This window comes from Lathyrus oleraceus, chromosome 6 (assembly GCF_024323335.1).
Source record: "Lathyrus oleraceus cultivar Zhongwan6 chromosome 6, CAAS_Psat_ZW6_1.0, whole genome shotgun sequence".
In the NCBI taxonomy this organism is placed as follows: domain Eukaryota; kingdom Viridiplantae; phylum Streptophyta; class Magnoliopsida; order Fabales; family Fabaceae; genus Lathyrus; species Lathyrus oleraceus.
In genome coordinates, this window is record NC_066584.1 from 59,395,914 (window position 1) to 59,422,833 (window position 26,920).

The 26,920-nt window shown below is 36.3% G+C and overlaps 2 protein-coding genes and 1 non-coding gene across 7 annotated transcripts; 2 read left to right on the plus strand and 1 right to left on the minus strand.

Annotated features, from left to right (window-relative positions):
• The first annotated feature begins 374 nt into the window (after positions 1 to 374).
• On the plus strand, positions 375 to 5,601 carry LOC127093795 (ras-related protein RABA5a). Of its 4 annotated transcripts, none has more exons than XM_051032697.1 (5): positions 375 to 515; positions 2,168 to 2,246; positions 4,165 to 4,269; positions 4,388 to 4,817; positions 5,033 to 5,601. In XM_051032697.1, exons 4-5 carry the CDS (start codon positions 4,478 to 4,480, stop codon positions 5,362 to 5,364), a joined length of 672 nt encoding a protein of 223 aa, XP_050888654.1. In that variant the 5' UTR covers positions 375 to 515; positions 2,168 to 2,246; positions 4,165 to 4,269; positions 4,388 to 4,477; the 3' UTR covers positions 5,365 to 5,601. The 4 variants fall into 4 exon arrangements, with proteins under 4 accessions (XP_050888654.1, XP_050888656.1, XP_050888655.1 ...); XM_051032698.1 differs by having other exon boundaries at positions 504 to 658; XM_051032699.1 differs by lacking the exon at positions 2,168 to 2,246 and having other exon boundaries at positions 393 to 515.
• Positions 5,602 to 5,885: 284 nt separating this feature from the next.
• Positions 5,886 to 16,038, minus strand: LOC127093794 (type II inositol polyphosphate 5-phosphatase 15). 2 transcript variants are annotated; one of them, XM_051032695.1, is made up of 12 exons: positions 15,110 to 16,038; positions 14,004 to 14,256; positions 12,193 to 12,985; positions 11,769 to 11,893; positions 11,423 to 11,507; positions 10,213 to 10,378; positions 10,071 to 10,111; positions 9,723 to 9,975; positions 8,669 to 8,792; positions 7,518 to 7,878; positions 6,357 to 6,730; positions 5,886 to 6,212 (listed from the first exon to the last, which is right to left on the minus strand). In XM_051032695.1, exons 1-11 carry the CDS (start codon positions 15,837 to 15,839, stop codon positions 6,371 to 6,373), a joined length of 3,291 nt encoding a protein of 1,096 aa, XP_050888652.1. In that variant the 5' UTR covers positions 15,840 to 16,038; the 3' UTR covers positions 5,886 to 6,212; positions 6,357 to 6,370. The 2 variants fall into 2 exon arrangements, with proteins under 2 accessions (XP_050888652.1, XP_050888653.1); XM_051032696.1 differs by having other exon boundaries at positions 14,992 to 15,134.
• Positions 8,408 to 8,472, plus strand: LOC127099500 (small nucleolar RNA snoR14). Its single transcript, XR_007793995.1, has one exon. It is a non-coding gene; the product is annotated as a small nucleolar RNA snoR14 (small nucleolar RNA).
• Positions 16,039 to 26,920: the final 10,882 nt, after the last annotated feature.

Below are 26,920 nucleotides of genomic sequence, written 5' to 3' on the forward strand. Positions count from 1 at the left end.
TAAATGTTAATTACTTTTAATTAATGATGAATAATGAATCAAGAACCCAAGTTTTATCAATTATTTGTTTGACTTTGTGGTGAAGAATGAATGCGGATTTTAAATTGTTTTGATGATAATATGAACATGATTTTTAATAAAATTAAAGTTTTGGATTGAAGATGATTAGATAGAAATAAATTCAGAGTATAATTTTGAGATTGGATTGAATTGAAACATCTACATTATTTTTTGAGAATAAATAAATAGTTTTCTTTTACTTTGTAATTTATTTTTAATTTTAGAATTTTTTATTTTTAATAAGCAATTTCTATAAAATAATAATATTCAACTTTTTTATAAATAATTTCTATAAAAACCATAAAAAGAAACCGCTTGATTTTTGTAAAAACCAGAAGTGAATAAATGAGTGGAAAAAGAAGTGGAAGAGAAAATGAAAACAGAAAAGAGGATACGAATTGCACGAAAATATTAATAACAACGCGGAGGCGCAAACGTTGAAATCACATAGAACGGTAGATCCCTTCTCTCTCTTCTCTCTCTCTCTCTCTCTCTCTCTCTCATTTTATTTCCTTCCCCAATTCTTCAACCCAATCCCTCTCCCCCTTTCTCCTTCTCCTTCTCCTTCAATCATATATCATCATTTCATATATCACAGGTATATATAACATCATTTTCCTATTTTTCGCTCTTCGCTTTTATCCTTATTCTTTTCTTCCTTATTATTATTGAAATTCGCATTTTCATTGATTAATGTATCTCGTCGAATTTCACTTTACATTGCGAACTTGTGTCAACTCGATTTTGCTTTTTATTATTTCCTCCCTTTTGCATTATTGTCGGTGTTATTATTATATTATTATTATTATTATTATTATTCTGACTAAATACATATCATAATAATGTAAAAATGTTGTTATTCTGCCAAAAAAAATCAATTTTTTTTGTTTCAGTGTTCTGGATGAGGAAGATAGTTGGTGTTGCTGATAATGAGATGAATGAATGCTTCTAGTCTAACTTGTGATATAAAACTATCAATCAAGTTCAAATGTAGTAGATTTTATTAAATAGTTAGTTTTAAAACATGCAATGTTGTATGGGAATGGATGTTTGTAATCAAATGTCAACAATAGAATATTATGATGAATGAGTAGTCACATCACACAAGAAATTGTAGGATTGGGATTTGAAGTATTAAGGACTAAGATGGGTTAGCATTCATTGTGGAAGACATGTTAGTGTCACGTCTTAGATTGCTTGAACATGTATGGAGAAAGCATCGGTTATGAGGGTAGACCAGATAGAGGATAGTTTGATAGTTTGTGGTACAAGGAGATAAAGAAGATCAAAAGTCAAACTGTTAAAAAAGGTTTGGATTTTATCGATATGATTCGCAATAGGATTACTACACTATGTCATCTCATCTACGTAGTTGACCTCACTTAACCAGAAAAAGACTTCTGATTGGTATAGTTGTATCGTACCTTTGTTTCGATTGATGTGTAATTCGAGGTAGAATGTAGGAGGTAAAGAAAAACATAAATCAAACCATTAAAAGAGATTACGATTTTAATGGACTATTTTTCTATATGATTCATAATAGGATTACTACAGTGTGTCATTTGATCTACTTAGCTGACACCACTTGTTGAGAAAAAGACTTGTGATTTATATAGTTGTATTGTGCCTTTGTTTTAATGGACGTGTAATTTTCCTGTTTTTTAATCTTTCATTCTCTGTTCCGATAATAGCTTCTTTTATCACTGCACTGCCGCCCAAAGTTTATTTGGCTATTTGTTGTAAAAGGTTGCTACATCCTTTTAGTTTGTGAAGCTAAATTTTATTTGAATTTTAGAGGTCTAAAAACCTCTGCCTTGTCAGATTTCAAGCCCAGAGGGATCTCATATCCAGGGATGCGCTAGATATAAAGTTATTCGGGTGCTTTCACAGAGAGTATCATAAACTTTTGTGCTATTTGGCTCATGACACTTTATTAGTGTTAGATACCTGGATTACTGAAACCATAGAAGTCATCTTCATTGAATATTGATATTGACTTGCCTTTAGTTATAGTAGTATATATGGGTTGGCTTATTTAATGCTTAAAGTCTTACCTTTTTTGATTTCTTGGTAAGAATGATCTAATAAATGTTTTACATATTAACAGGGTTTGATATTATATAAAGAGAAAGAGTAAGTTGGAGTTCAAGGGACTGAGGGGAAAACAAGGAGATAAGTTGTTTGAGGTATTTCCATATGACAACTTTACCTCTTGCAGAATTTCATATCTTGGTATATATGAAAGTAACTGTCTAAATGATTTAGCACCCTATAGAGATCCATCTTAAGATTTACAAAACTCGCAAGTCACAGTTGTTTTTGCCAACAAATGTTTTTCACGGGTCAAATTAGTTTCCCCTCTAAAGATACTGGCGGGTTGAATTGTGCTATAATGCTTAGACAATTACTGATCTTTTTCTGTTACTTCCCTCCCTCTGCATCAAGCTTGCTGCTTCATTGATCTAACCATAACTATGTTGTGCGAAGTGGGTTTTTGCAAGCTAAAGTACTATCAACCTTAATTTGAACAATCTGTACGCACATAAATCTCATCAAATTTAGCATCCATACTTTGATTTTTTGTTATGTTTAAGAGAAGACTTAGCTGTCTATGCTATTTTAAAAAAAAATCATGCTAGGAAGAAAACATCATTTAGAAAACCAACCTTACATGGTGTTTTAACGAAGGCTAAACAAAATTTATGAAATTATTTTTTCCGGGGAAGTTCAATAGCCTTAGTTGGAAGTCTTCTGGATCTTTTGATTAATCCTTTTTCATTCCTGAAAAAGTCATTGCTGTTGATAATCCTTTTCATATTTCTCTAGTTTTTCTTCCTATATATCAACCACCGGCTAGAAAGGCAGACAAGGAACCCATGGGTGCTAACTGCTAAGTCATCCACCTGTTATGTGTTTTGGTGTTATCTGTACGTATGCCAAGGAGAAAAATAATGACATGAAAAGTAACCATATGATATCCCTCTCCTCATATATCAGTGAAAAGTTGAAAAGTTTTATGCCTCTTCGTCATAGAATTAAAAAGGGTTATATATTTTCTGGTTTTATTCACCTACAATTATGAGTATACACATAATCTATTTTGGTGGAATCAGGTAGAATCCCCCTGTTAATTCTTGAATCGAATAATCTTACTATCTTTGAAACGTTTATAAAAATATGCTTATGATTGGATTTAAATTTATATAAGTATTTGAAGATCATATCATCCCACAAGTCATGCAGTTTAAATATCTTAGGTATGTAATACAAAGCGATGGATAAATAGACGAGGATGTAAATCATCGAATTCAAACGGGGTGGTTGAAATGGAGGAGGGCTTCAAAGATTTTATGTGGTAGAAAGGTACCGCTCAAGTTGAAGGGAAAGTTTTATCGGACTGCAGTAAGACCTGCAATGTTGTATGGGACAGAATGTTGGCCGCTTAAGAATCAACAGGAGAATAAAGTAAGTGTAGCAGAGATGAAGATGGTGTATTGAATGTGTGGTAAGACTAGACATGATAAGATTAGAAATGACAATATTAGAGAGAGTGTTGGGGTAGCATCTATAGTAGAAAAAATGGTGGAGAATAGACTTCGGTGGTTTGGACATGTAGAAGAAGACCTTTAGATTTTGTAGTAAGGAGAATAGATCAGATGGAGAGGGGTCAAATAGTTAGAGGTAGAGGAAGACCTAGGAAAACTATAAGAGAAGCTATTAAGAAAGATCTTGAGCTTAACAATTTAGATAAAAGCATGGTCCTAGATAGAACATTTTGGCGGAATTTAATCCATGTAGCCGATCCCACTTAGTGGGATAAGGCTCGGTTGCTGCTGTTGTATAAGTATTTGAAGTGTGATTTAAGGTTTTAATTTGTGAGCAATGCTTATGAATTTAAAAATTTACACAAGTATTTCAAGTGATTTAAGGTTTTCTTTGTCTTACTAATGCTATTTTACATGCATATATATGAATTTATATTCAAATATGAGTTTTAAAGTTTTGTATATTCTAAGGATTAATGTTACAGTTCCATGATTTACGATTTTACCTCCCCTTTCTGATTTTGCGTAAAATCTTGATTTTAACTACCTTGATTTTCAGGTATGCTAGAAATTTTTGGTTCGATTGGATTGAGTGAGGTCTGAATGCTGATGGTGGGTGGATGCAGTTCTGTACACTAGAAACAGTCAACCGTTGCTTCATAAGGTATTTATGATTTTTTTGGAAATACAGTTTGTCACTAATATATACCCGACCCGATCTATCTTCCGGATTTCTTTCTTAGTTGGTGTTCTTGTGTTTCTGATCCTTGTTCTCATCTCAGGGTGATATTCTAGTATTGGAGAGCCAGAATCCATGGTGACTATTTGTTGTTGATTTGTTTCTTCCCACCAGCAACCCTTGGGACTCACAGATGGCTTTTTATAATGAAGAAGAGAAGACCGAAGATTACCTTTTCAAAATTGTTTTAATTGGTGATTCAGCTGTTGGAAAATCAAATTTACTTGCAAGATTTGCCAGGGATGAATTTTATCCTAATTCAAAGTCAACTATAGGAGTAGAGTTTCAAACTCAGAAAATGGAAATTAACGGAAAGGAAGTTAAAGCGCAGATATGGGACACAGCTGGGCAAGAGAGGTTCAGAGCTGTTACTTCTGCATATTATAGGGGTGCAGTTGGAGCACTTCTGGTATATGACATTAGCAGGCGCCAAACGTTTGATAGTATTGGTCGATGGCTTAACGAACTTCACAGTAAGAGTTATAATTATGTTTGACTCCATCTTTGCCTTCTTGAATTTCTTTATAGTTCTTGCTATGTTTGTCAGGTTAATGTAAAACATCTCAATAGACTTCGGTATAATATAGGAAAACAGTTATGATACAGAAATTTAATGGCCTTTTAGTACTTAAATGTTCCTATATCAAGATGAAACAATGATTAAGTGTACTGGTGTGTTATTTAACAGCTCACTCTGATATGAACGTTGTCACAATACTTGTTGGGAACAAGTCAGATCTTAAGGATGCGAGGGAAGTACCTACTACCGAAGGCAAGGCCTTAGCGGAGGCACAGGGTTTGTTCTTCATGGAGACATCAGCACTTGATTCATCAAATGTAGTTTCTGCTTTTCAAACAGTTGTGAAAGAAATCTACAACATATTAAGCCGGAAGGTTATGATGTCGCAAGAGCTCAAGAAGCAGGATACTCCCTGGATTGAAAATGGAAAGACTGTTGTTCTACAAGAAGGGGATCGAGAAGCAGAAGGGGAGTCAAAAAAGGGTTGTTGTTCGTCTTAGGTTTGATAATTTAGTGGCTCCAACAGTCTGTTCTTATTATATTTATCCAACCAAACCTGAAAATGCCACTTGGATATTCAGGATTGATCTTTAAATGTTAGTTGAAAAGGATTTGGAGTAGAAATTGTCAATAGATTGCAAGCACAATTAAAAGTAATCACAACAGCTTGCTAGAAAGTTATTATGTAGAGAAATGGAAATTTGCTCAAATTGACTGAAAAGTCTATTTTTCTTACATGTTCAATGATTATTAGAATAACTCAAGTTATAGGCTCATGTTTATCTCTACAATTACATTTGTAGAAAATTAAATTTTTAAAAAGTTACGTTGTCAACAAGTTTGTTTCACAAATGACTATCAGAATAACTTTCGTTATAGCTTATTTTTACAGTTCAGATTTGAACATAATGCTGTAATAATGATGAATTGGACACTATAAATTCAGATTTTTTTTGCAATACCCATTTTTTTAAATTATGTATATTGTATTTGATGAAGTTCACATACAATAGGAAGTAGATTTAGGAAATGAACTTCCATTATACAAAATTCCAAGCAAATAATGAGATGGTAAAAAGTCCCAAAATATTTGTTGGAAGCAACACCATCGTACAAAGACAAACTTAACAATAGTAGTTTCAGCTGGCCCAATCATGACACCATTTTCCCTTTCAATTGTAGCTTAAACTATTTAGTATGGTAGACAGACATTTACAGATTAAATTGAGCTTGTTTTAAAAGAATGGATCTTGTAAAAGCTTTCTCGATACTTTTTGCCTTGCATTTGCTTTCTCTGTACATTTCAATCAGATCGATGATGAAAGCTGAACCACAGCCACAAGCTCCCCTAATAAAAAAATTTACCAATATAATCAAGCTGCTTATCATTCAAAGCATAAACAGGAACTCATCCGTTACAAGATCGTCTATCAATTTATCTTTTCCTCCACTAAAATAATAAAATAAAACAGTTTCATGCACCTGGACTCACCTCAAAATTCTCCTTTAAGGGCTATGCAATTTATGTAGCTGGTCAACCACATCAAAGGAACTGCTCAACCGTTGGATATCAGATCGGTGAAGTACACTTCCTTGGACATGCCTGGAGTCATTTGGTTGAGGGTCCGCGAGTTGGTTTTTCTTGAATGAATAACAGTGGTGAACACGGACTCTGTGATTTCTTGTCTGGATAGTGTAATTCCCATGCACCTTAACAATTAAAATTGCTTCCTTATCTCTTGAATCTTCACACCAAGAGTTTTGTACAATACCATCGACAAACTCTTCCTGAGTCTGAAATTCCTCGTGATGCACTGATACCTCAACAATCTGATCTGGTCTTATAATACCTGTTGCAGGACTTACCTGAATCATAAAATGGGCTGGTAATTATCATATGGTTCATTGCAAAGGCGGAGTCTTCTCTAAAGCAAAACAAGTTTAGTATATACACTCAAAATTCGGCTCACAAGGATATAAATTGCAGATTGCAGCATATGATGCAGACATAACACCCCGGCTACTGTGGCCACAACTGTATTTGTGAGTACTGATCAAGTTGGACGGCATACCCCTAAAACTGACCACAGCAGTGAGCTGACCAAAACTACAATTTGAATCTTCTATATTTTCACTTTTTTTTTTTGAATAATTCTAACTTTCATATTTCACATTTTATTTTTATTTTTTATTATTTTTTTTAATAATTTTAACTTTCACATTGACTCCATGAAATGGATTTTCTAAAAATCCACACATGACAGCAAAAACATCAGACAAATTTCTGTCTTCTCAATACATTCTATTCCAACTTCATCCCAGATATTTGTTCCCAATCTTATTTTATATATGTGCACTCCATCCACCTTAGTATTCTTATCTCCACCACTTTAATGTGAAGATCTCATCTTAACCTATTCTCAACTGATTTGTAGTATATATACCATAATAACGTATAACTTTTGAGATCGTTACTCGCTAAATGTATATATGTGTGTGCGCGTGAAACATATTTTGGCATGGCAGCTACCTACTTTTCAGTCACTATATAAAAAATACACCAATAGAAAGAAAATACTTGAAACAAAAATCCTTCCTGTAACCATAAATAATTCAGTATTTATAAAATAATATTTTAAATAGTGAATATTACCTCAAGCCACCTAGGCAAGCCAAAGGAACCTCTCAACTGATGGTTTGTTGCCTTCCGATCCTCCATAATAGTAGACTGCCCTTCACAAATTATTTCAAACAAAGCATTCTCTTCTTTACATTTATTAGTGATGCGCAAAATTAATGTGTCCTGGTTTTGAAGAATTATGTTGTTTGTACTTATGATAGTTTCAGGAATCTTGTACAATTCTTTCAGAAGACATTTTATTTTCTCATTTGACTCTAGAATCTCTCCGAACTCCTGTCTCCGTATTGGTTCATCTACTCGAGCAATATCTGTAGAAATTATGCAGCGCACAGGCTTGTGGTCACTATCTGTGACGTCCATGCATGCTTCATACCTATTGAAGGTAAGATGATATTAATCAAAACAAAAGTTGCAAGAAAAAGATGGTGCTTCCCCTCATGCTTTTCTGATATACTTTAGTTGATAATGCTACACATGCAGTAAGGGTTAAAATATATTTTACCCCCATATAAGACACTCATTTTCAATTGGATCACTAAGTGTAAAAAGTTTTTAAATTTAGTCCTTATTTGTAATGTACAATCATTTTCAATGTTGACTTGAAGATCTGTTTCCGCTTTGACAGTGTTACATTCACATGGAACTTTTGTGATGTCTAGGAGCAAAGTTGAAAATATTGACGCATATAAGGACTAAATTTAATTTAATTTTGAATAGGGACCAGTTTGAAAAATGTCACCTACAGGGACCATAAATATACTTTACTCACAAGAAAAGTGCGATAAAGCTCAACCAAAATTTGTCATGATGACGCCAACTTGTTCTAGCAAAATGTTGGCTATCTAGTAGTTTCCTGTTTTAGAAATCTGTAATACAACTGTGACTCGTTTCACATGTCCCATAATAAAGTTGTCTGTCCATACTCTGATATTATTGTGATATATTCATGAATCCCAACAGGTTCTGATCGCTAACTCAATCCCCTCTTTTATGCACGTGTGTAAAATAAAATAAAGTTGCCTCATCAATAGAGGGGTCAGAGCAGCACATCGAGTCAAGCAGAACAGTCCAAGTGTAATGAGACTTAATATGTACAAAGTCCTTACGGTAGGATATTTTGACCGTATACCCAATGCAATAAAAATATAAACTAGAGCACTCACTGCAATACTGAGGAGACAACAGGGTACTCCAAACTGCATTCAGCAACCAAAGAAGAGCGACTATCACGATACAAAATTCTGTCACACCAGGCAGGGATGCGTTTCTTTTCACCAGAATCATACCCTTCAAAATAACATTTAATACAAATCCAATGTCATGCCCGTATTAGAAACTTTAAAGCAGTGCTGATGACAGAGTATTCAAATATAAACAGCAGTTATTTTGGCTTAAAATGGTCTCATTACCTTTCAATTTATTTACTATAAGTATTGGAAGCTTGCACACACCAAAAGAATACAACAACAACTACAACCAAACCTTATCTCACTAAGTGGGATCATCTACATGGATCAACTTGCGCCATAATGTTCTATCCAAGATCATGCTTCTATCCAAATCGTTAATCTCAAGATCTTTCTTAATAACTTCTCTTATGGTCTTTCTAAGCCTTCCTCTCCCTCTAATTGTTTGACTTCTCTCCATCTGATCTACTCTCCTTACCACAAAATCTCCAGGTCTTCTCTCTACCTGCCCAAACCATCTAAGTCTATTTTCCATCATCTTCTCTACTATAGGTACTATCCCAACACTCTAATATTTTCATTTCTAATCCTATTATGTCTATCTTACCACACTAAGAGAGTGAAAAAAATTAAATCCTACGATTTAGAGTCTTGGCTACTCTTTCTTCCCCTTCCCCGTCTTAACCCTCAGCATTTCACAAATGCCATGCATGAAGAGAAAAGTGAAAATCATTGTTATGAGGAGTGACTGGGATTTGTCCGTTCATAAAATTTTGATATTTTCATTCTTTTTTGTTGTATCATATATGATGCATCATGTGCATGTTATTGTGGACTACAGATAAAAAGTCTTGGTAATTGGAGCTGCTTGTTTAGCAGAAATTCTCCATTTGCCATAAATAGAGAACAAATGCAACAACTCAAACCACATTTTATACTAGACTCTCATTTCTTTTGACTTTTTTTTATTGTTTTCTTCCAAGTTCTGTTTTTAGAGATAATTTGTGTGTGTGTGTGATGGGGTGCCAACCTGCCAAACCAGCTTGGTGCCGTTCAAACTTGTATGTGGGAGGAAATGTTATTATTGCTTCACGCATTCCTTGGAATGCATTCCCAGCTTCCATTTCTGCTCGAAGCTGATCCCTTTCTCTAAGCCAATCAAAGCATCTTTGAGACACAAAGTCTCTTGCTTCATCATAGGAAATATCATCAAGACGATAATTTAAATCACCAAGTAATACAATCATGTCTGCCTCAGATAACTCGGGCACCCCTTCTGCAGACTGAAAATACCAATCTCAATAATTAGTACTTTGTTCAACTGTTTGAGTGCATAATGCATTATTTAAAAAGAGTAAAGTGGGTAGCATGTACATACATTTGTACCACGAAACATTTGAACAGAAGATGAGTTTCCAGCTGAAACATAAAGGACCAATGGCAAGCCAGATCTATAAACATGTCAAGATAAATACATGGATAAGGCAAGTGAGAAACAGTAATAGGCAAAGGCAATGTACCGTGTGTTGCATTTAAGAGGTTTGTTGGCCGGCTGAAAGACATTGTTCGGTATACATGATCAAAATCTGCATTGCGCCGACCAACTGCATCTAAATGTGCAGCAAAATGGCAATTCACAAAGCACATAATCCGATCATACACTCTTATCCTCAAACCAACAGCGCCCTGGTGAGACAAGAAGTTCCCAAATCAATGGTTAGAATAACAAAAACTAACAGAAAGATGATACCTTAAAAAGAAGATATTATTTTCTGAAAAGCAAACTAGTTTGCACACTACACAGACAGAAGTTGCTAATAGCAAAGTCATGTCAAGTTTGTCCCGTTAAGTCAGCTCAGTTGGTAGCTGTGCAGGAACACCCGTATGACACTCATACAACACTGTTTCAAAAAAAAAATTATTTTCTTTGCTTCAACACACCTTATACATTTTTTGACAAACCTCACACATGTAATCATTTTTCTGAAATCACAGAAAAAGTTGCCAACTGCCTCTGTTTCTCTTCCCATACTTTTTGGTTATTATATTCAGGTCTTCATAGTTCTATTTTTTTATTTGGATGAAATGGATTCCATGGTTCAATGTGGCACTACTGACATGCCACGTGCCTCGGTATTTTCTGTACATGCTGCCACTGCCTTTGAAAATGAAATACTATAGATCATTGCTGAACAGTGATTTCCAATATTTGGAGCAAGCAAAATAATACTGAGTACACTGAAGCATATCAAGTCATAACATAACTGAGATATCTCATGACTGAAGCAGTAATACTTCAAATATCTGTGAGAAGACTAATAGATCCTATTCGTGACTCAAAGTTTTATGTTGCATGAAATTCAAGCCTAGGCTTTCAACGGATATCATACTGATTTCCTCTAAGTACACACAGTTAGAGAAAACCCATAAAGTTTTGATTAGTATCTGATATTTTACTTGCAGACCTATGACTCAGCCTGCTTTTCCACAGTTGGAATTGCAGCGCACCATAAAATCTAGCAGAGTCTTGACAATGAACTGACATTTAAGCATACATAGACTGTTCTAAAGAACCAAAGCTAACAGTCACGATATTAATGACCTACCTTAGAATTCTCATAATCCTACAAGAAAAAGAGTCAGATCTTATATCCTAATATATCCTTTATTAACGGAAACCAAGAAGCCAAACTAGCATGAAAAGCAATGCAACAGAGCGAACATGCCTACCTTATTTCCAATAGCACGTCCAAAGCCACATGGAACTGCTGCTGCATCAACATCCCCAACGTGAAATCTAATGTTCGTTTTAACCCTGAAGAATACAAAACCAACTACTATCGATGAACAAACAAGAAAGAATTTAGAAAACAATTGATATAAGTTCAAACTAAATGAGCAAAGTAATTGATATTTCATTTCAAAATACAATTGAGAAAAGAGTCCAACTTTAATGGTGCATCCATATATTTCAAACCAAAATCGAATTTATAACAAGAAGGAAGGCAGAAAAGAAATAATCTGATATATTAATGGCTTCGCCAGCTAGCGTGTATTCGTCCTCATAGGTACTCACCACACAGCAATTACCAAGCCTGCAAGTTGCCTGGATCCAATACGTTCAAATGTTGAGCCTTCATCCAATGTTTTGTCTATCATATCCAGCCACCACTGCCCAGCAGAACTACCCTCCAGTCCCACCTATATGCTTATGAGAGATAGGGGTTAGGAGAGGGTTATGAAAAAGAAAGGTTAGGCAAAGCTATCAGTTATATTGTCGGTGCATGTGTGTAAAGTACATAACAGGTGAGGACATGATCTCATGAGAGAAATTAATCCGACCATCCATGAATTGTTGCATGGTCAAAGATTAATAATGCTTTCACTTCTCATGCTCAAACAACTATTGCTTTGCTTCAATATAATGAAGTTGTTGTCTAAAGATAATATAGATGTTATGTACTAATTTTCAAGTATTTTTACATATGGCAATAACTTACAGTTTCTTTAGCTGCAGACATGGCAAGAAATCCAGCGCCCATCTCAACCTCTTGCAACCCAACAACAACAAGACCAACATCTGAGGCCACAGAACCTAGCCATGAAGTAAGGGAATCTTGAGATGCTTTTCCTTGTCCCACATTCCAAGTGCCACTCAATATTTTTATGTTTTCTATTTTAGTATATAAAAATTCTTTGCCACCCAATTCTGAATGCAAAATGCTATCAAGAGGTCCTGGAGAGGTGATGTTCCATCCTCGTATGCCACCGTGGTTAGCCAATGAAAATACATAGCCAACTCCAACTGTCATTTTTACAATTGGACAGCTATGAGCCACCCAACCCCCGACCAGATTACCCTTGAGGTCCAATACATGGACAATACCAGATGCATAACCTACCCAAATTTGCATGCCATAAGTACAAAAACATTGAACAGCAAATGAGTGGTAAAGGAAATCCTGTATGCGGTTGCCATTTCCATCCCACTGCACCAACAAACCGCTTGAATACCCTGTCCAAATCATTCCATCAATTGTTACTACAAGTGCTTCAGTTCCCCGATTATCATCCCCAAAGCCTCCCTTTGTTGCAACTCGACGAACAACATCTGCTGCCCCCATTATAGCATTACGTGAGCGCTGAAAGAACCCAATGGAAGTTTGTGTTTTGTCTTTCTTAAAACTTGAAACAAGCTCGACTGAAAAGTCTTGTATTGAGGACAATTCTGATCGATTCTCCACCTGGCCGTCTGAATTGAAAACTTTCAGCAACTCTCTTGTACGGGCATCCCTATACATTAATAAGCACTAGCTTGTATTAAATTGACAGGTTGAAAACTACACTCATATGGCGAGCAATATCTAAGCACCAAGTAATGTAAAGCAGGGAGAGACTAAGGGAGCAATATCTAAGTAAGAATCAAATAAGAATGAAGTCTGAGTCTATTAGTGATTTCTTTTATTCATCTCACGTATGGAGGGTACCACCAAGCGAGCTTACATCAGAATAAAAAAGGATACAGGATTCAGGATGTAGAACCACATAAAAAAGTAATGTACTTGCGAATATCTAACCTAGTCATTCTTACATGTGCTTATTTGAGAAGGGTTTATATCATGAAACAAATGTACAGTTATTAGGAGGAAAGAAGCAAGCTAGGAAATAACTATACACATTGATACCAAATCTAAATATTAAATACTAACACTACCTAATAATTTTTTTTATAGATTGCAGATTTAATCAATCCAATCATTGAATCATAAGATATCATCTTTTTGTTCACATGAATCAAATTTTAGATAATCTAGAGTTACTTTATAAAAACTTTCAATTCTATAGTTGGATTGATAAAATCTCCCATTTAAAGAAAGCTACTAGAGGACATAAGTATGTCAAGATTTATATTTGGTGTAGATAGTCATATGTGTGTCTATGTCACTGGCTGATCTACGAGACTTCAATCAGCAAGCCATAAAAACATAACCTAAGGAAAATTTTATTTCAGATACTAGATTAAGGAACAACCATAAGCAGTAAGGTGGATGCCGAAGAATTACATCTCTAGCACAGGCTTCACACAAAAGACTCTTGGGCTTGAAGTTTAAGTTTATTATGAAAGATAGTGCCATCAAGGATCAAATTACAAACCATTTTGATTTATCTTAGAGGTTATTCTTTAGGATAAAACTATGATGTTATACTGTATTAACTAATATTACCACCTACTAAATACAGCAAAACAGTTTTACCCATAAAATTAGGATAGAGCAGTTTAGAGAGGTCATGCAAGGAGATTAAACCTCACCATAAAGCATATGAAAAATAACCTGCACTCCACACCTTTGCCTTTGAATTATCTGATACTAAGTACTTCACATCTGAAGTTAGCATATTATTGTAGCCATTTGTAGATAGCTGGTTCCTCAAGTCAACATAGGATCTCTCAATGAATAGAACAGCCGTGTGCCTTTCCTCCTCTGTCAGGTGAATAGATTTTTCAACAGCCTCCCAAGGCCATATTTTTATAACCCCTCCTTCAGAACTAGACCACAGATCCCCTATATCAAGTCAAGAAAGAACAATGTATCACATTCACAACAAGCATGTAAAATCAGTTCAGATAAGCTTCTCAAGAAACATTAATTAAAAATAACCAAAATAAATTTGCAATAACAATTAATTTTTCAATTAACAGTTTCCCCTATGAGTTGAAATTATCTTTTTCATCTCAATTTTGCCAAAGAATCTCTTGCCTAACTCCTCCATAAACATCTATAAGCTTATAAATAACCATAAAATTATTTTAATGAAGACAAAAACTAAAAAAAATTGCCTTTCTAAAAATTGAAAAGAAACAAATCCAAATTGGACCTAAATCAACAATTACATACACATCGTAACACACTGCCAACTTATTAGAAATTCTTTTAATACTTCTATTAGTAACCTATTCCTAGACATAAATCACAAACAATTACAGATTACTCTACAACAACAACAACAACAACAACCAAGCCATATCCCACTAAGTGGGGTCGGCTACATGGATCAACTTCCACCATAACGTTCTATCCAGGGCTATGCTTTTATCCAAATTGTTAATCTCTCTAAGAATAAAATATAAGCAAAAGTGATAGGCAAAAAATTGATGTATTTGGTTAAAAATTAAGGCTAGATACATCAACTTTTCAGTATCATTTTGCTTATATTTCATCCCAGGGGAGTACAATATTCAAAAACTAATACTAGCTTGCTTACTAAATACTACTCAAAACACATAAACAAAATCTTACTGAGAGAGCTGGTATATTTGGTAAAAACGAATATAATTTTCCAATCCAAACACGCATCTGCATAATAAGAAAGCAAAGAGAAAGTAATAATAAGAGAGAATGAAGAATGAAAGATAACCATAAGAGGTGATTGTAAGAGAAAGAACAGGTCCACGATGAGCCTGCCAAGATAAGCTTTCCTTGAAACGATTACTCCATTTGTTATCATCATCCAAACTCTGATAATCCATATGCCAACACCGAATCTTCCCGTCTTTATGACCACTCCACATCAACCTATTCCCTTCATCCGCCACCAAACAAAGCGCAGGCGAAGTCCAAACCGATTCACGGAAGGGCGCACTTTCTTCATCTCCGTTTCTCACCCCGCCTTCTCCTCCGACGCCGTACCAGGACGAGTACAGATCTTTAAAGTTCCAGAACCGAACTCCATTCTCGGAAGCCGCCCAAAGCTGAGACTCCGTCGCCACAATGTTCCTCAAGAAACGTCCAATCTGAGTCTCGCGTAACGGATGCGGCCTCAATTCGAGAGACGGAGGTCGCGAGGGATGCACCGCGGCGCGAATTGGAGGTTTGAAGATACCTGCGCCGCCTCCTTTGGCGATAAATTCAGGTAAAGAAGTTTGACCGGGAATTGAGTTGCGGCGGAGGTCGTGGTGGTCGGCGATTGTGAGTTTACGGTCGAGGAATTGAAGCATGCAATCGAGGCGTCTGTTTGTGGAATGAATTGAATTGGAAGATGAGACATCGTCGTCGGAAGAAGAGGAGCAACGGGAGTATAAGGGAGGAGTGTAAGAGAGTGGAGAAGATGAAGAAGCGTCGTTTTGGTGGAGTGATGATGGATCCATTGCGGAGGATCGAAAGACGCGGAGATAATCTAGGGAGATTGGATTTCAGAAGTGCGATTGACTTATCATTGGATCAGAGAGAATTATTGGGGAAGTGGGAATTTCAACAACTAAAATTGAGCGTTTTGGACTTTGGACAAACTGTAATGCGGCTGAAAAAACATGCCTGAACGAACCACGCTGGCATTCTTTGTTTTATTCATCTGTGTAAGATATGATCATTTAATTAATTAACTAAGCATCTTGCTAAGTTATGACTTAAAGATATTACAATTAAAAAATTTATATAAAATAAAACGATATTTTTAATTTTAAAAAATCAAATGCACATCTTTCAAAAAAATATTTTTATAAATAAATTATTAACTTGTATTTTTGAGGCACATATTAGTATCAATTAATTAATTAATTAATTAATGTCTTAAATGTGTACGTTCATAATTTTTTTTTTAAATAAATATTTTTAGTTAGAATATCAAAATAATCAAAATTTTAAAAAATATACCAAAATAATTATATTTTTTTAACTTATGTCATTCAATTAAGTTAGAGAGGAGGCGCCATAAGAGCTGACGCATGCATTCAATTGCATTGCACTTAGGCGTCATGTTTCTTGACGCATGTATGTGCGGTTTAGTGTGTGCGTCCATGCATTTCATGGTTCATCTATAAATAACATGCGCATCTTCCATATTTTTGCAGACTACTTCTTACCCTTCAACCCAATTTTCTTTCATTCTACTCCAATCTCCTTCAATTTTTTGTTCTTTAACCATGTCTGAATACGTTCACAAGAGAAATGTCTATTTAATTTTTTTAACAGTGCAGCCTCCGATAAAGACTCGACTTTGGAATATAGAATTGTTTGAACAGACGTTGAGCCGTTGGTTAGATGAAGAAATTGCAGATGGTGAAAGGATTAGAAGAATTCAATAGCTTGAGTCCACATTCGACCAAAATGGAGATGTGCGTGTATGAGTGGATATTAAGACTGACAGAGACGTTCACGGGATGATGTATAATATATTCAAAATTATTTTGATAGTTGTAATCGCTTAGTTATAGTAATGATATTTTATTTGTTGTAGTCTGTTGTGTTGCTTGTGTGTTGGATGTGTTGTATTTATTTGTGATGATATTTTCTCACAAAATTATCATATGAAATAAATATTGTTTTTTATATAAAGCAAAAGAGGTACATGTAATACTATCTTGGTGTGCTTATTCCAACACTAGGACAATTAGTACGATTGTGACCGGGCCGACGACATTAACTACATAATCGAACCATTTTGTTCGTCGTATCCATTTCGGTTCAAACACAAGTGTTGTTTGGGTGGCCCTTTTTCTTTTTTCGCATAACTTCATTGTGCCAGAGAATGTCCCCTTGATATTTAGGCAAATAATCCTCTTTTGTAACAACTGAAAAGCTAAATTTATAAAAACTGGATAGGCTTATGACTTTGTAAACGTCGGATAGTAAGTAAATGGATCCCTTTGAACCTTTGAACATGCCGCAATAATATGGGAGCAGGGCATACAAAAGGCTTGGAACTTTCCGCGGGCGAACCAACCTCTATCTAGTTTCATTCTGTATTGTCTCATCGGCATGCCTTCATTGTGATTCATGGACTCATCAACACTGTACCAACCTTTAGTACGGTCAAATACCGTGACCACGTGTATGTTAGATTTGAGAGCTTTGTGTCTAATGAATTTCATTGAAACATCACTAAACAACTGCCCAGATTGTAACACTGAACTCCATTTGGAACGTCTAGTCTCAAACAGTTCCCCTAGCCTGAAATGTGTTGCTTTCACTAAAGAGGTTATAGGTAGGTTTCGGATGCCTTTGAACACAGAGTTCATTGATTCCACAATATTTGTTGTCATGTGGCCTCAACACTGACCGTTAACGTATGCCATAGTCCACTTCTCCAATGAAATATTGTCGATCTATCGTACTACATATGCATTAGACTATCTGATGTCTTCACGATAGTGTTTGAAAGAAGGTTTTGTTAATGCATAACCTATGTTGACAACCTTCTTCTGCAATATTTTGTCTTTGATCTCTCGCATAAAATTTTGAGCGATATGTCTAATGCAGTAGACATGTGTCAACGGAGGGTCCTGCCAGCCATTATCAATGTTTTTGTAGGCACTCACAATTGAAGGGTGTCAGTCAGAGATCAAACATAAGTTAGGTTGAGCAGCAATGTGCAATCAGAGATTTTTTAGGAAAAAACTTCATCCCTCAGCAGTCTCCCCTTAAACTAGGGCAAATGCGATTGGAAAAATGTTGTTGTTGTCATCTTGTGCCACTGCCATCAGTAACATTCCTTTATATTTCTCGTATAACCATGTACCATCAATTTGTATAATAGGTTTACAAAAAGCAAAATCTTTGATGCATGGTTGATACGCCCAGAAGAGACAGTGGAATATTCCATTTCATCCCATATTAACTGAGAGCTAAGTTTGTGATGGTCTTGCATTGGGTTTGTGGACATGCATGTGTGAATTGGACCCATGGATCCAATCTCCCAAGAATCACTCATCTTCCGGTAAGAAGCTGACAACCAGAAAAGGCAGCGCTCATTTCAACAATAAATCTTGTACCTCATTGCATTAGTTCGATCAACTATGTAATCAGTTGATAGTTCCATGTGATACTTTTTAATAACTTTTACACAATCTTCTTTTATGTGAAATGTGTCGCCTTCTTTCATTGATCCTTGAATTTGCACATAAGGATTGTAAAATATATCTGATGAAGGTTCATCGACACCCAAATTCAAGCTTGTTGAGGTGGACAATATACATGATTAACTGGTAATGACTCCTCTTCTTCTTCATTGTTCACCATTGAATCAACTAATAACTCAACTTCTTCTTCTTCCTCATCAACAATATTGACTTCCGCTTGTTCATCGTCATTAGTTTCACAAAACACTTGTGACTGATCAATGAACTGAGACACTTGTTGTTGTTGTGATAATATATATACTCTATATCGTTGTACCCAGATTATTCATGACTAACAAACATATGATGAACATCGTCATCATCTCGAATCTTCAACTGATAAAACTTTATTTGGTTGTCTACAAACCACACCAGATTTTTATAGATGATTTGGTCCACCTGACTACACTACAATTTATTTTCTATTCTTTATTTCAAATGTGAAATATTTGATCGTCGATTTATTGTAAACCGAGTTACTTCTGTGTTGTGAAAACAAAAACCGAATAATTGATGCTCAAATATTTCACCTTCGGTATGTGCACTAATCATGTGATGTTGTGAGGAAGACATTTTTTGAAATGTAAGTTTAGTGTTTGTACTGATCTATATGGGCACTGATGGTGAGTGCATTGATCTGTTATTCGCATGCAGTTAAATAGGGGAGACGATGTATATATTGATCACGCAATTAATCTGCAAAGACAAGATAATGCAATGCAAAGAATCCATGCAAAGACAAGACAATGCAAGCATGCGCCTGCAAAGAATCTATGCCCTAATAATCCAACACTAGAAGCATGCGCCTGTAAAGAAAATGGTTCTTCCCTAATAATCCAAGGCAGACGCCCTTTTCAATGACATAAAGCAAAGTATGCTCCCTAGCCTTAGACACATCTTCCTTGCATGCATAAAAAGGCATGCATGCGTCACTAGCCTTGGCGCATATGACCATGCATATCTTGAAAAAAACATGCGCCCTAGGCTTAGGCGCCTACACCTATCCTCACATGCATGCGCCATATCCCATGTTTCACATGCTACATAGTTATTCACAGGATGCAACACTATATCATCTATAAGTAGGATATCAACTCACAACACTCAACATCTGCAACACTAACAATCAACCTCTGCAATACTCAACCTTTACAACACTCAACCTCTGTAACACTCAACCTCTGCAGCATTATGTCTCTATTGACTATGGGTGATGAACATTGAGGAACAATTGACAATATCGCGACATTTATCTGTTATTACTTCTTCTTACTTATTTCATACTTATTTTTTACTTATGTTTTTATTGTTTATTACTTTTTCTTACTTTATTTCTTACTTATGTTTTATTAGAACCCAAAACGATTTCGATGTCGTGTACATGAATATGTACCCCATGATCCGTTGATAGAACCATATATCCGAGGTTGCAGTTTTAGTAATCTCCTTAACATAGTCTGATATTCGATTGAATACAAATTTATTCTTGCTTTATTGGAGAGATGGAGATCCGAGACCCACACATTTCACCTTCCTTTTGGTGAGTGTACTGTCACACTTGAGGACGTCTACATGTTGTTGGGTCTATGTATCGATGGTAAGGCCGTAAATGGTAGAGTTAAGTAGGATAACTCTATTTGAAATTAATTGTTGGGTGCCCCTTTGTGTAACGACCAAACTACGGGAGAGGCTTCTAGTCAAGCTAGGGGTCAAGGTATTAACTTAAAATATCTCAAACAATATTATGTGAGTATAACATTGACCGAAGAATCTACCGAGTATGAAAAAATAATTAAAACTCAGTGTTATATTATGATTCTGTTCGATAAATTTTTATTTCTCGAAAGTACTGGTAATACGGTAAATATTATGTATTTACCGTTGTTACGAAACATAAATAAGGTAAACACATATAGTTGGGGTTCAGCTTTTCTGACCCATCTATATAGTGCATTGTGTAAAAATGCCAAAAAAAAATACATGTACATTTTATTCATGCGCATATTTGCTATAAGCATGAGGTTGGTCAAGAATGTTATCACTCGTCCAGGTAAACGAGAAGCCATTCATATCCCCCTTTGCAACAAAATAAGTTTTAAACTATATCATCTAATTTATTAGACTTTATATTACAACTAACTTTAAATAATATTTTTCAAATGTTTTTGATCTAGGTGGTCAGTTAAAGGGATGAACTACAACAAATGTCTGAAATACATTGTGGTAGTTGTCGCATTACGCGAAAAACCGGCGGGAAAACGAAACAACAGAGCCGCCACTGTGCGTTATTTATCCCAAAAGAGGGAAAGGAAACGCTCGAAGTAAACCTGGAAAAGACATGGTCTCGCGACCAAAGAGAGATGGGATCGGGAGTCGGTTATGCGAAGGGAAGGTATTAGCACCCCTACGCATCCGTCGTACTCGACGGGATCCACGCACAAAAGGAAGGATAAAGGTTGCTAGAAAACTGCTCACAAACATCAAACACTGGCTGAAAGGAGACACAGGAAAGACAAAAGAAACTAACTCGGCAGGATATCGCATCCTGGGCCTACGTAGTCTGTCAGGCACAGACATCAGAGTCGACGTAGTTCGGGACAGGGGAAATGTGCTCGCTAGGATGTCGCATCTTATGCATACGTATCTTCTCGGACTAAAGAAGAATCAGAGCACTCGTAGCTCGGCTAACGCACGCCAAACAAAACCCACACAGGAAACCAACTGCCAATCGCTGGACTTACGTCAGACTCCACACAAAACAGGCAAACATGGAAACCGAATGCCAATCGCTGGACTTACATCAGACTCCGAACCAACAAACACACACAGGAAACCAACTGCCAATCGCTGGACTTATGTCAGACTCCAACAAAGAAACTGGAAACCGAATGCCAATCGCTGGACTTACATCGGACTCCGAACTAACAAACACACACAGGAAATTGCCAATCGCTGGATTTATGTCAGACTCCAACAAAGAAACTGGAAACCGAATGCCAATCGCTGGACTTACATCGGACTCCAACCAGAAAAGGAGAAAGAACTCACACAAACAAAACAAAAGGGTGCCCGGAGAGATCTGCTCATCTCCTGCCTACGTACCTCATCTGGTATGAGGATCAGGGCGACATAGTTCCCCTACGCAGGGAAAGAACTTCTAACCTAACTAGAGACTGGGAAATGACAAACTAGAAGGGAGACTAACTCGAGCCTAATAGTTATCATGTAAATTCACCATGGTCCTAGGTTGAAGTTTCTATCTAACTTGCACCGGGAGCAAGTTATCCTAAACAGCACAAGCAAAGTCACACAGAAGCACAAAGCAGGCACACACACTATATACAAACAGAGGGGCTCAAACAAGGCTAGGCTTTAGTCAAGGGGTCATGTCAACCTCGACAAACAAGCCACTGTAACAGGGTGATGTTAGCTCTTAACCCTAACACTGAGAGTTAGGGTGAAGCAGATGAAATGGGAAGTGAAGATAAGACTTCACAGCTCTTATCCCTGGCCTGGGAGAGCTTCATACAAATGAAAGTGTGGGAGTTCAGAAAGTTGGAACTCTTCTCCACATATGACTGACTCAACAAAGATCTTGGGTTAGTATCCACAATGCATCAACACAAGGTGTGTGAGCAAAGGGATGACACACTGAATAGCAGGAGATGGATTGCACATCTCTTTTATCTGCCAATTGCCTCATAGAGGTCTTTTCCTGCTTGGCACAAAGATAAACAAACACAAGCATTGCCTCTTAAGGAGGGCTTCAGACAGGTGCCTGCCCAAGTAACAGGACAAGTCTTCCAGACTACATGAAGTCAGAAAGTTATACCTCAAATGGTTAAGCAACCAAGCAACAGCAAAAGCAAGTTCACAATGAACTTAAGCAACTAATGTACCTGAAAACAATCCAACTTAATCAGTACACAACTCTAAAAGTCAAACAGACAGTTAATAGTCCACAGTCAACAGACATAGTCAAACAAGCAGTGCTACAATGTGCAAGGCACAAGCTCAACTCAAATGAGCTAAAAGCCACCTACAAAACAAGTCAAGATTAGTCAACATCAACCAAATAATCCAACTCAAGCAAATGAATCAATCCCCTCATGGCCATATGCTTCTTATCCTGAAAACAAAGCTCAAACATAAGCACAAACCACTAGGACAAGGCCTAGGGTCAAAGATGGAGAAATAATCCAAAATAGAACATGAAAATACACACGAAGTAACCTTAATCAATTGAGAACATCATCCAAAAGGTCTCATGTCAATAGCATCAACCAAATTCATTTCACAAATCAATCATGGCAAGGCATGCAAGTTGAAAGCACATTGAGGCAACATAATGAACAAATGCACATCAATTCAAAAGTGATTCAATAAATCTCAAGAAAAATCATGGCTAAACAGAACACATAACATGATCAACACACCAAAAATCAAGGCATTTGGACAAGTTTAAGCATGGTAATCAAATTCAATAAGGCAAGGTAAGCACAAACAAGCTCAAATGAGACACCAAATGATACATCAACTTAGCACAAGCCTAAAACAGAATTGGCAAATGATAAAGACCTCAACCCAAAGCCACAACAAACTTCAACATGTCTAGAAACAATGTGGAAAATTTCACATCCATAGGATAAACAACCATCATTTCACAAATCATTGAAGTTCAAGACCATTCAAAAACTCATAAATGACAATCCAGAAAGAAAAATCTCAAACAAATCAGAAATGAATCCAAAAATCCCAAGAAAATTCATGATCAATCACAACATCCATAAGAAGCATCATGCAAAAAATCACATCAATTGGAATTTATTTGGCATGGCAAAGAAATCAATCAAATTGGACAAGCAAAGGTGTGACACACATTGTCACACCTACATTAACATGAGCATACCTCAGCAACCACAAATGATAAAAATGCAAACTCAACACCAAAATGTCTAGCAAGATGTGTAGCTTAAGCATGTCAAATTTCATAATCATTGGATTAAAACTCATCATTTCACAAAGCATATGGCAAGCAAGGTACAAACAAACATACATGCACACAAACCCTAGGCCAAATGAATTTCCATCTGAGCACAATTTCTGGAAAAATGCTCAACAAATACTAGACACAACAAGGAGAAAGATGCAAAAATCCACACATGATTTGGATGATTATTCATTGAGTTATGATTTTTAGAAGTGGAGAGAAGAATAAAAAAACATGTATGAAGCTTAGCATGAATATGTGAAGAAAATGATAAAATGCAAAATGCCATTTGGATTTATGCATCAGCTGGGAATCGAAGTGAGTATATATTTGAAATAGGCGCGCTTCATGCGAAACTCAGCGTTTCACTTAAGCGTATGTGGCAGTGGGAACCAATGGTAACCAATCAACACGCCAAGCCAGCGCCACATGGACCAATGCATGATCACAAACAACTAAATGCATGCAGAAACGCGCTGGGATAGATCAAATAGAATTCTGGAAATAAAACCCTAACAGCTTCATCAACATTCATCGTGTTCATACCAGCCAAGAACACGTGTGCACAGAAATTCAAAATAATCACATCATTAGGTTCATCTTTCATCACACATCAAGGATCAATGCCTAATTTAACCTAATTCCTCATATTATGAATGAATCGAAACCATGAAGTTTCACATATCAATCTTAAATCTAACATATCTAACTCATTTCTTCATGAAAATTAATGAAACAAAGCTCAGATTTCTCAGTGATGCATGATCTACAATAAGCACATAACCATTTCATGAATTGATGGAATCGAATTCTAACCTTCAAGAAGATGCAGAAGTGAAATCAATGGATTTAGGTCTTGAAAAGCAGAAACAGATCTTCCTAAGCTCTTGGATGAATGAATGGAGGAAGGTTTGTGACTTAATCTTGCACGATCTTGCTTGAATTACCAACTGCCATGGATGGATGCAAGCTTCAACAACTTCAAATCTGCATGAAATCCTTCGAATCCTGCTTCAACAATGCTCACTTATACTCATAGGTGATGAATCAATTGAGAAAAAGACAATGTGTTTGCAAAATTTTGATGAAAAGTTTGAGAGAACAAAGTGAAGAAAGTTTCAGATCTGGAAATTGTGATGTGTTAATCCAATTTTCCGTTATGCTTTGCCTTTTATATGAGCTCTTAATCACATCCTTAATCATGCTTAACCATGTGATAAGTGGATTAGTGAAAATGAAGTGTTTTTGCCAATTTGCAAATTCACCCTTATGTATGGAAAAGCAATGTAACAGTGCACGAGTTCTGTTTGAATTCACTTGAAAATGTCATTTTGAAGCTAATGCAAGTGTTGCCATGTGAAAACAATGAGCCAAATTCAAATTATAACTTTCCCTCCAAAATTCAAATGAAAAACCAAATATTTTTGTGATGGGAATGCATGGCATATGATGCATATTTTGGATAGTGCATGTCAAGAGAGAAATGTTGCAAAAAGAACCACTCCATTTGGACATTTGGTGTGAAAGTTATGCCTTCTTGAAGTTCAAATTCATTTGGCCATGATTGATCCATATCTTTTCAACCATACATGAGAAATTCATGTTCTTGGACTTTTTGGAAATGGGAGAAAAAGATCTTCAACTTTCATGTTGGACAAAATTTCATTTGAAGCCTTCTTGATGATATAATCTTGAGGAGAAAACCTTTCCATTTTTGGCAATTTCAAATTACAGGTCACTTACTATTTTTGGAAAGTTTTAATCTGACCTCAAATCCTTCAATTTTTGATGTTTGAAATGTCAAATGAGACTTGTATGGACATGAATGACGCCTCTCTAACCATCTCCCACCTTCAAATCCATGATTGAACTGACAATTGACTTTGGTTGACTTTCTAGGGTTTCAGATGAATTGCATCTTGACTGATGAGCTTTGAACATCCAACCTTTGGCCAAACCACTTCAAAATGATCCCTAGGTCACATGAACTCATTGAACCAACCCTAGGGCTTTGATTCCATAGAAAATGCACTTGCTTGCTTGCACAACTGGATCTCCTGACCAATCTTGACTGATGTCACGATGGACTATGCAATGGAATGTTTATGCAATGTTAATGTGATGTTAGTGACCTAAAATGAAAATGTATGTACAAATGGGAGGTGCAAATTTGAGGTGCTACAGTAGTCTATCGCAATCTATTGGACCACATTGGACCAAACGATGTAATACTCCTACACAACTCTACTTTTGATTTAAAATTAATTATCAAATTACATATCATCTAATCATGTCATATTCTTGTACAATTTATCTGGAGGCCATATATGGGTCTTGATCATTAGGTTAACCATGATGATAATGCATTTTGGACATCAAAAACACCAATTATTCGGTTCACTACTGTGGAGATGCATCAGAGTGACCAGGTAAAACTGCAGCTCGACATGCAACAACAAATTCCAGAACCTCCGATGTGTTTAGGAGATTGGCATCAACAAAGAGTCAATGCCCAATGGGATTATTTCGATTGGACAGACTTCGCAAAATAAATGTGTCATCATTAGAGGAATCGACGATAACACATCTTAAATGAACCAGTCATACAAGGTGCTAGACCAACTCAACAGTATATAGTATAGTTTAGATCGGTTACAATGCCATAATTTGTGTCTGAGCCAAGGTATTTGATTGATCCACACCAACTAGCTTCATCATCATACGCCCAACAACAAATCCTCGTCCAAGCACAATGTCAACCCACCCAAACCCATCGACCAACCTCACACCATCACCATACCATATACACCCAACAACCAAACACCCAACCTCACAACTCATTCATGTCACACACTCAACCTCAAAACCAAGAATCAAACCTTACCCACCAACAACGATACACAACCACCACAACAGTCTATAGCCCTGATGATTCATACAATTCATGTCATCGTAGTCCCCCACCAATGACCATCCAAACATCCCATCATCACAACACTCAATCATTGTTTGACTATAGTACACCCCAAGAACCATTGATTCGTTTCTAAACCGATTAAATGTCCCAATTTGGGAAATCATACCGTCCACAATTCACCCAACCATAACGACCCAACTACGACAACATGGACACCAAACTCAATTGCGGAAGCACCGTTGGCGACGACCCCCTCAACTATTGGGGACAAATGTTGACACATCTATCAAATATCGTTGGACCTTCCACCGAACCTTTACACCAGCCACCATTGGATCATGTCAGCACTCAAAGACCCCAAACACCTCAGGAAAATCGTGGGAGACCTCGAAGACAGTCTAACGCACCTGGATGTGGAACAGGGAG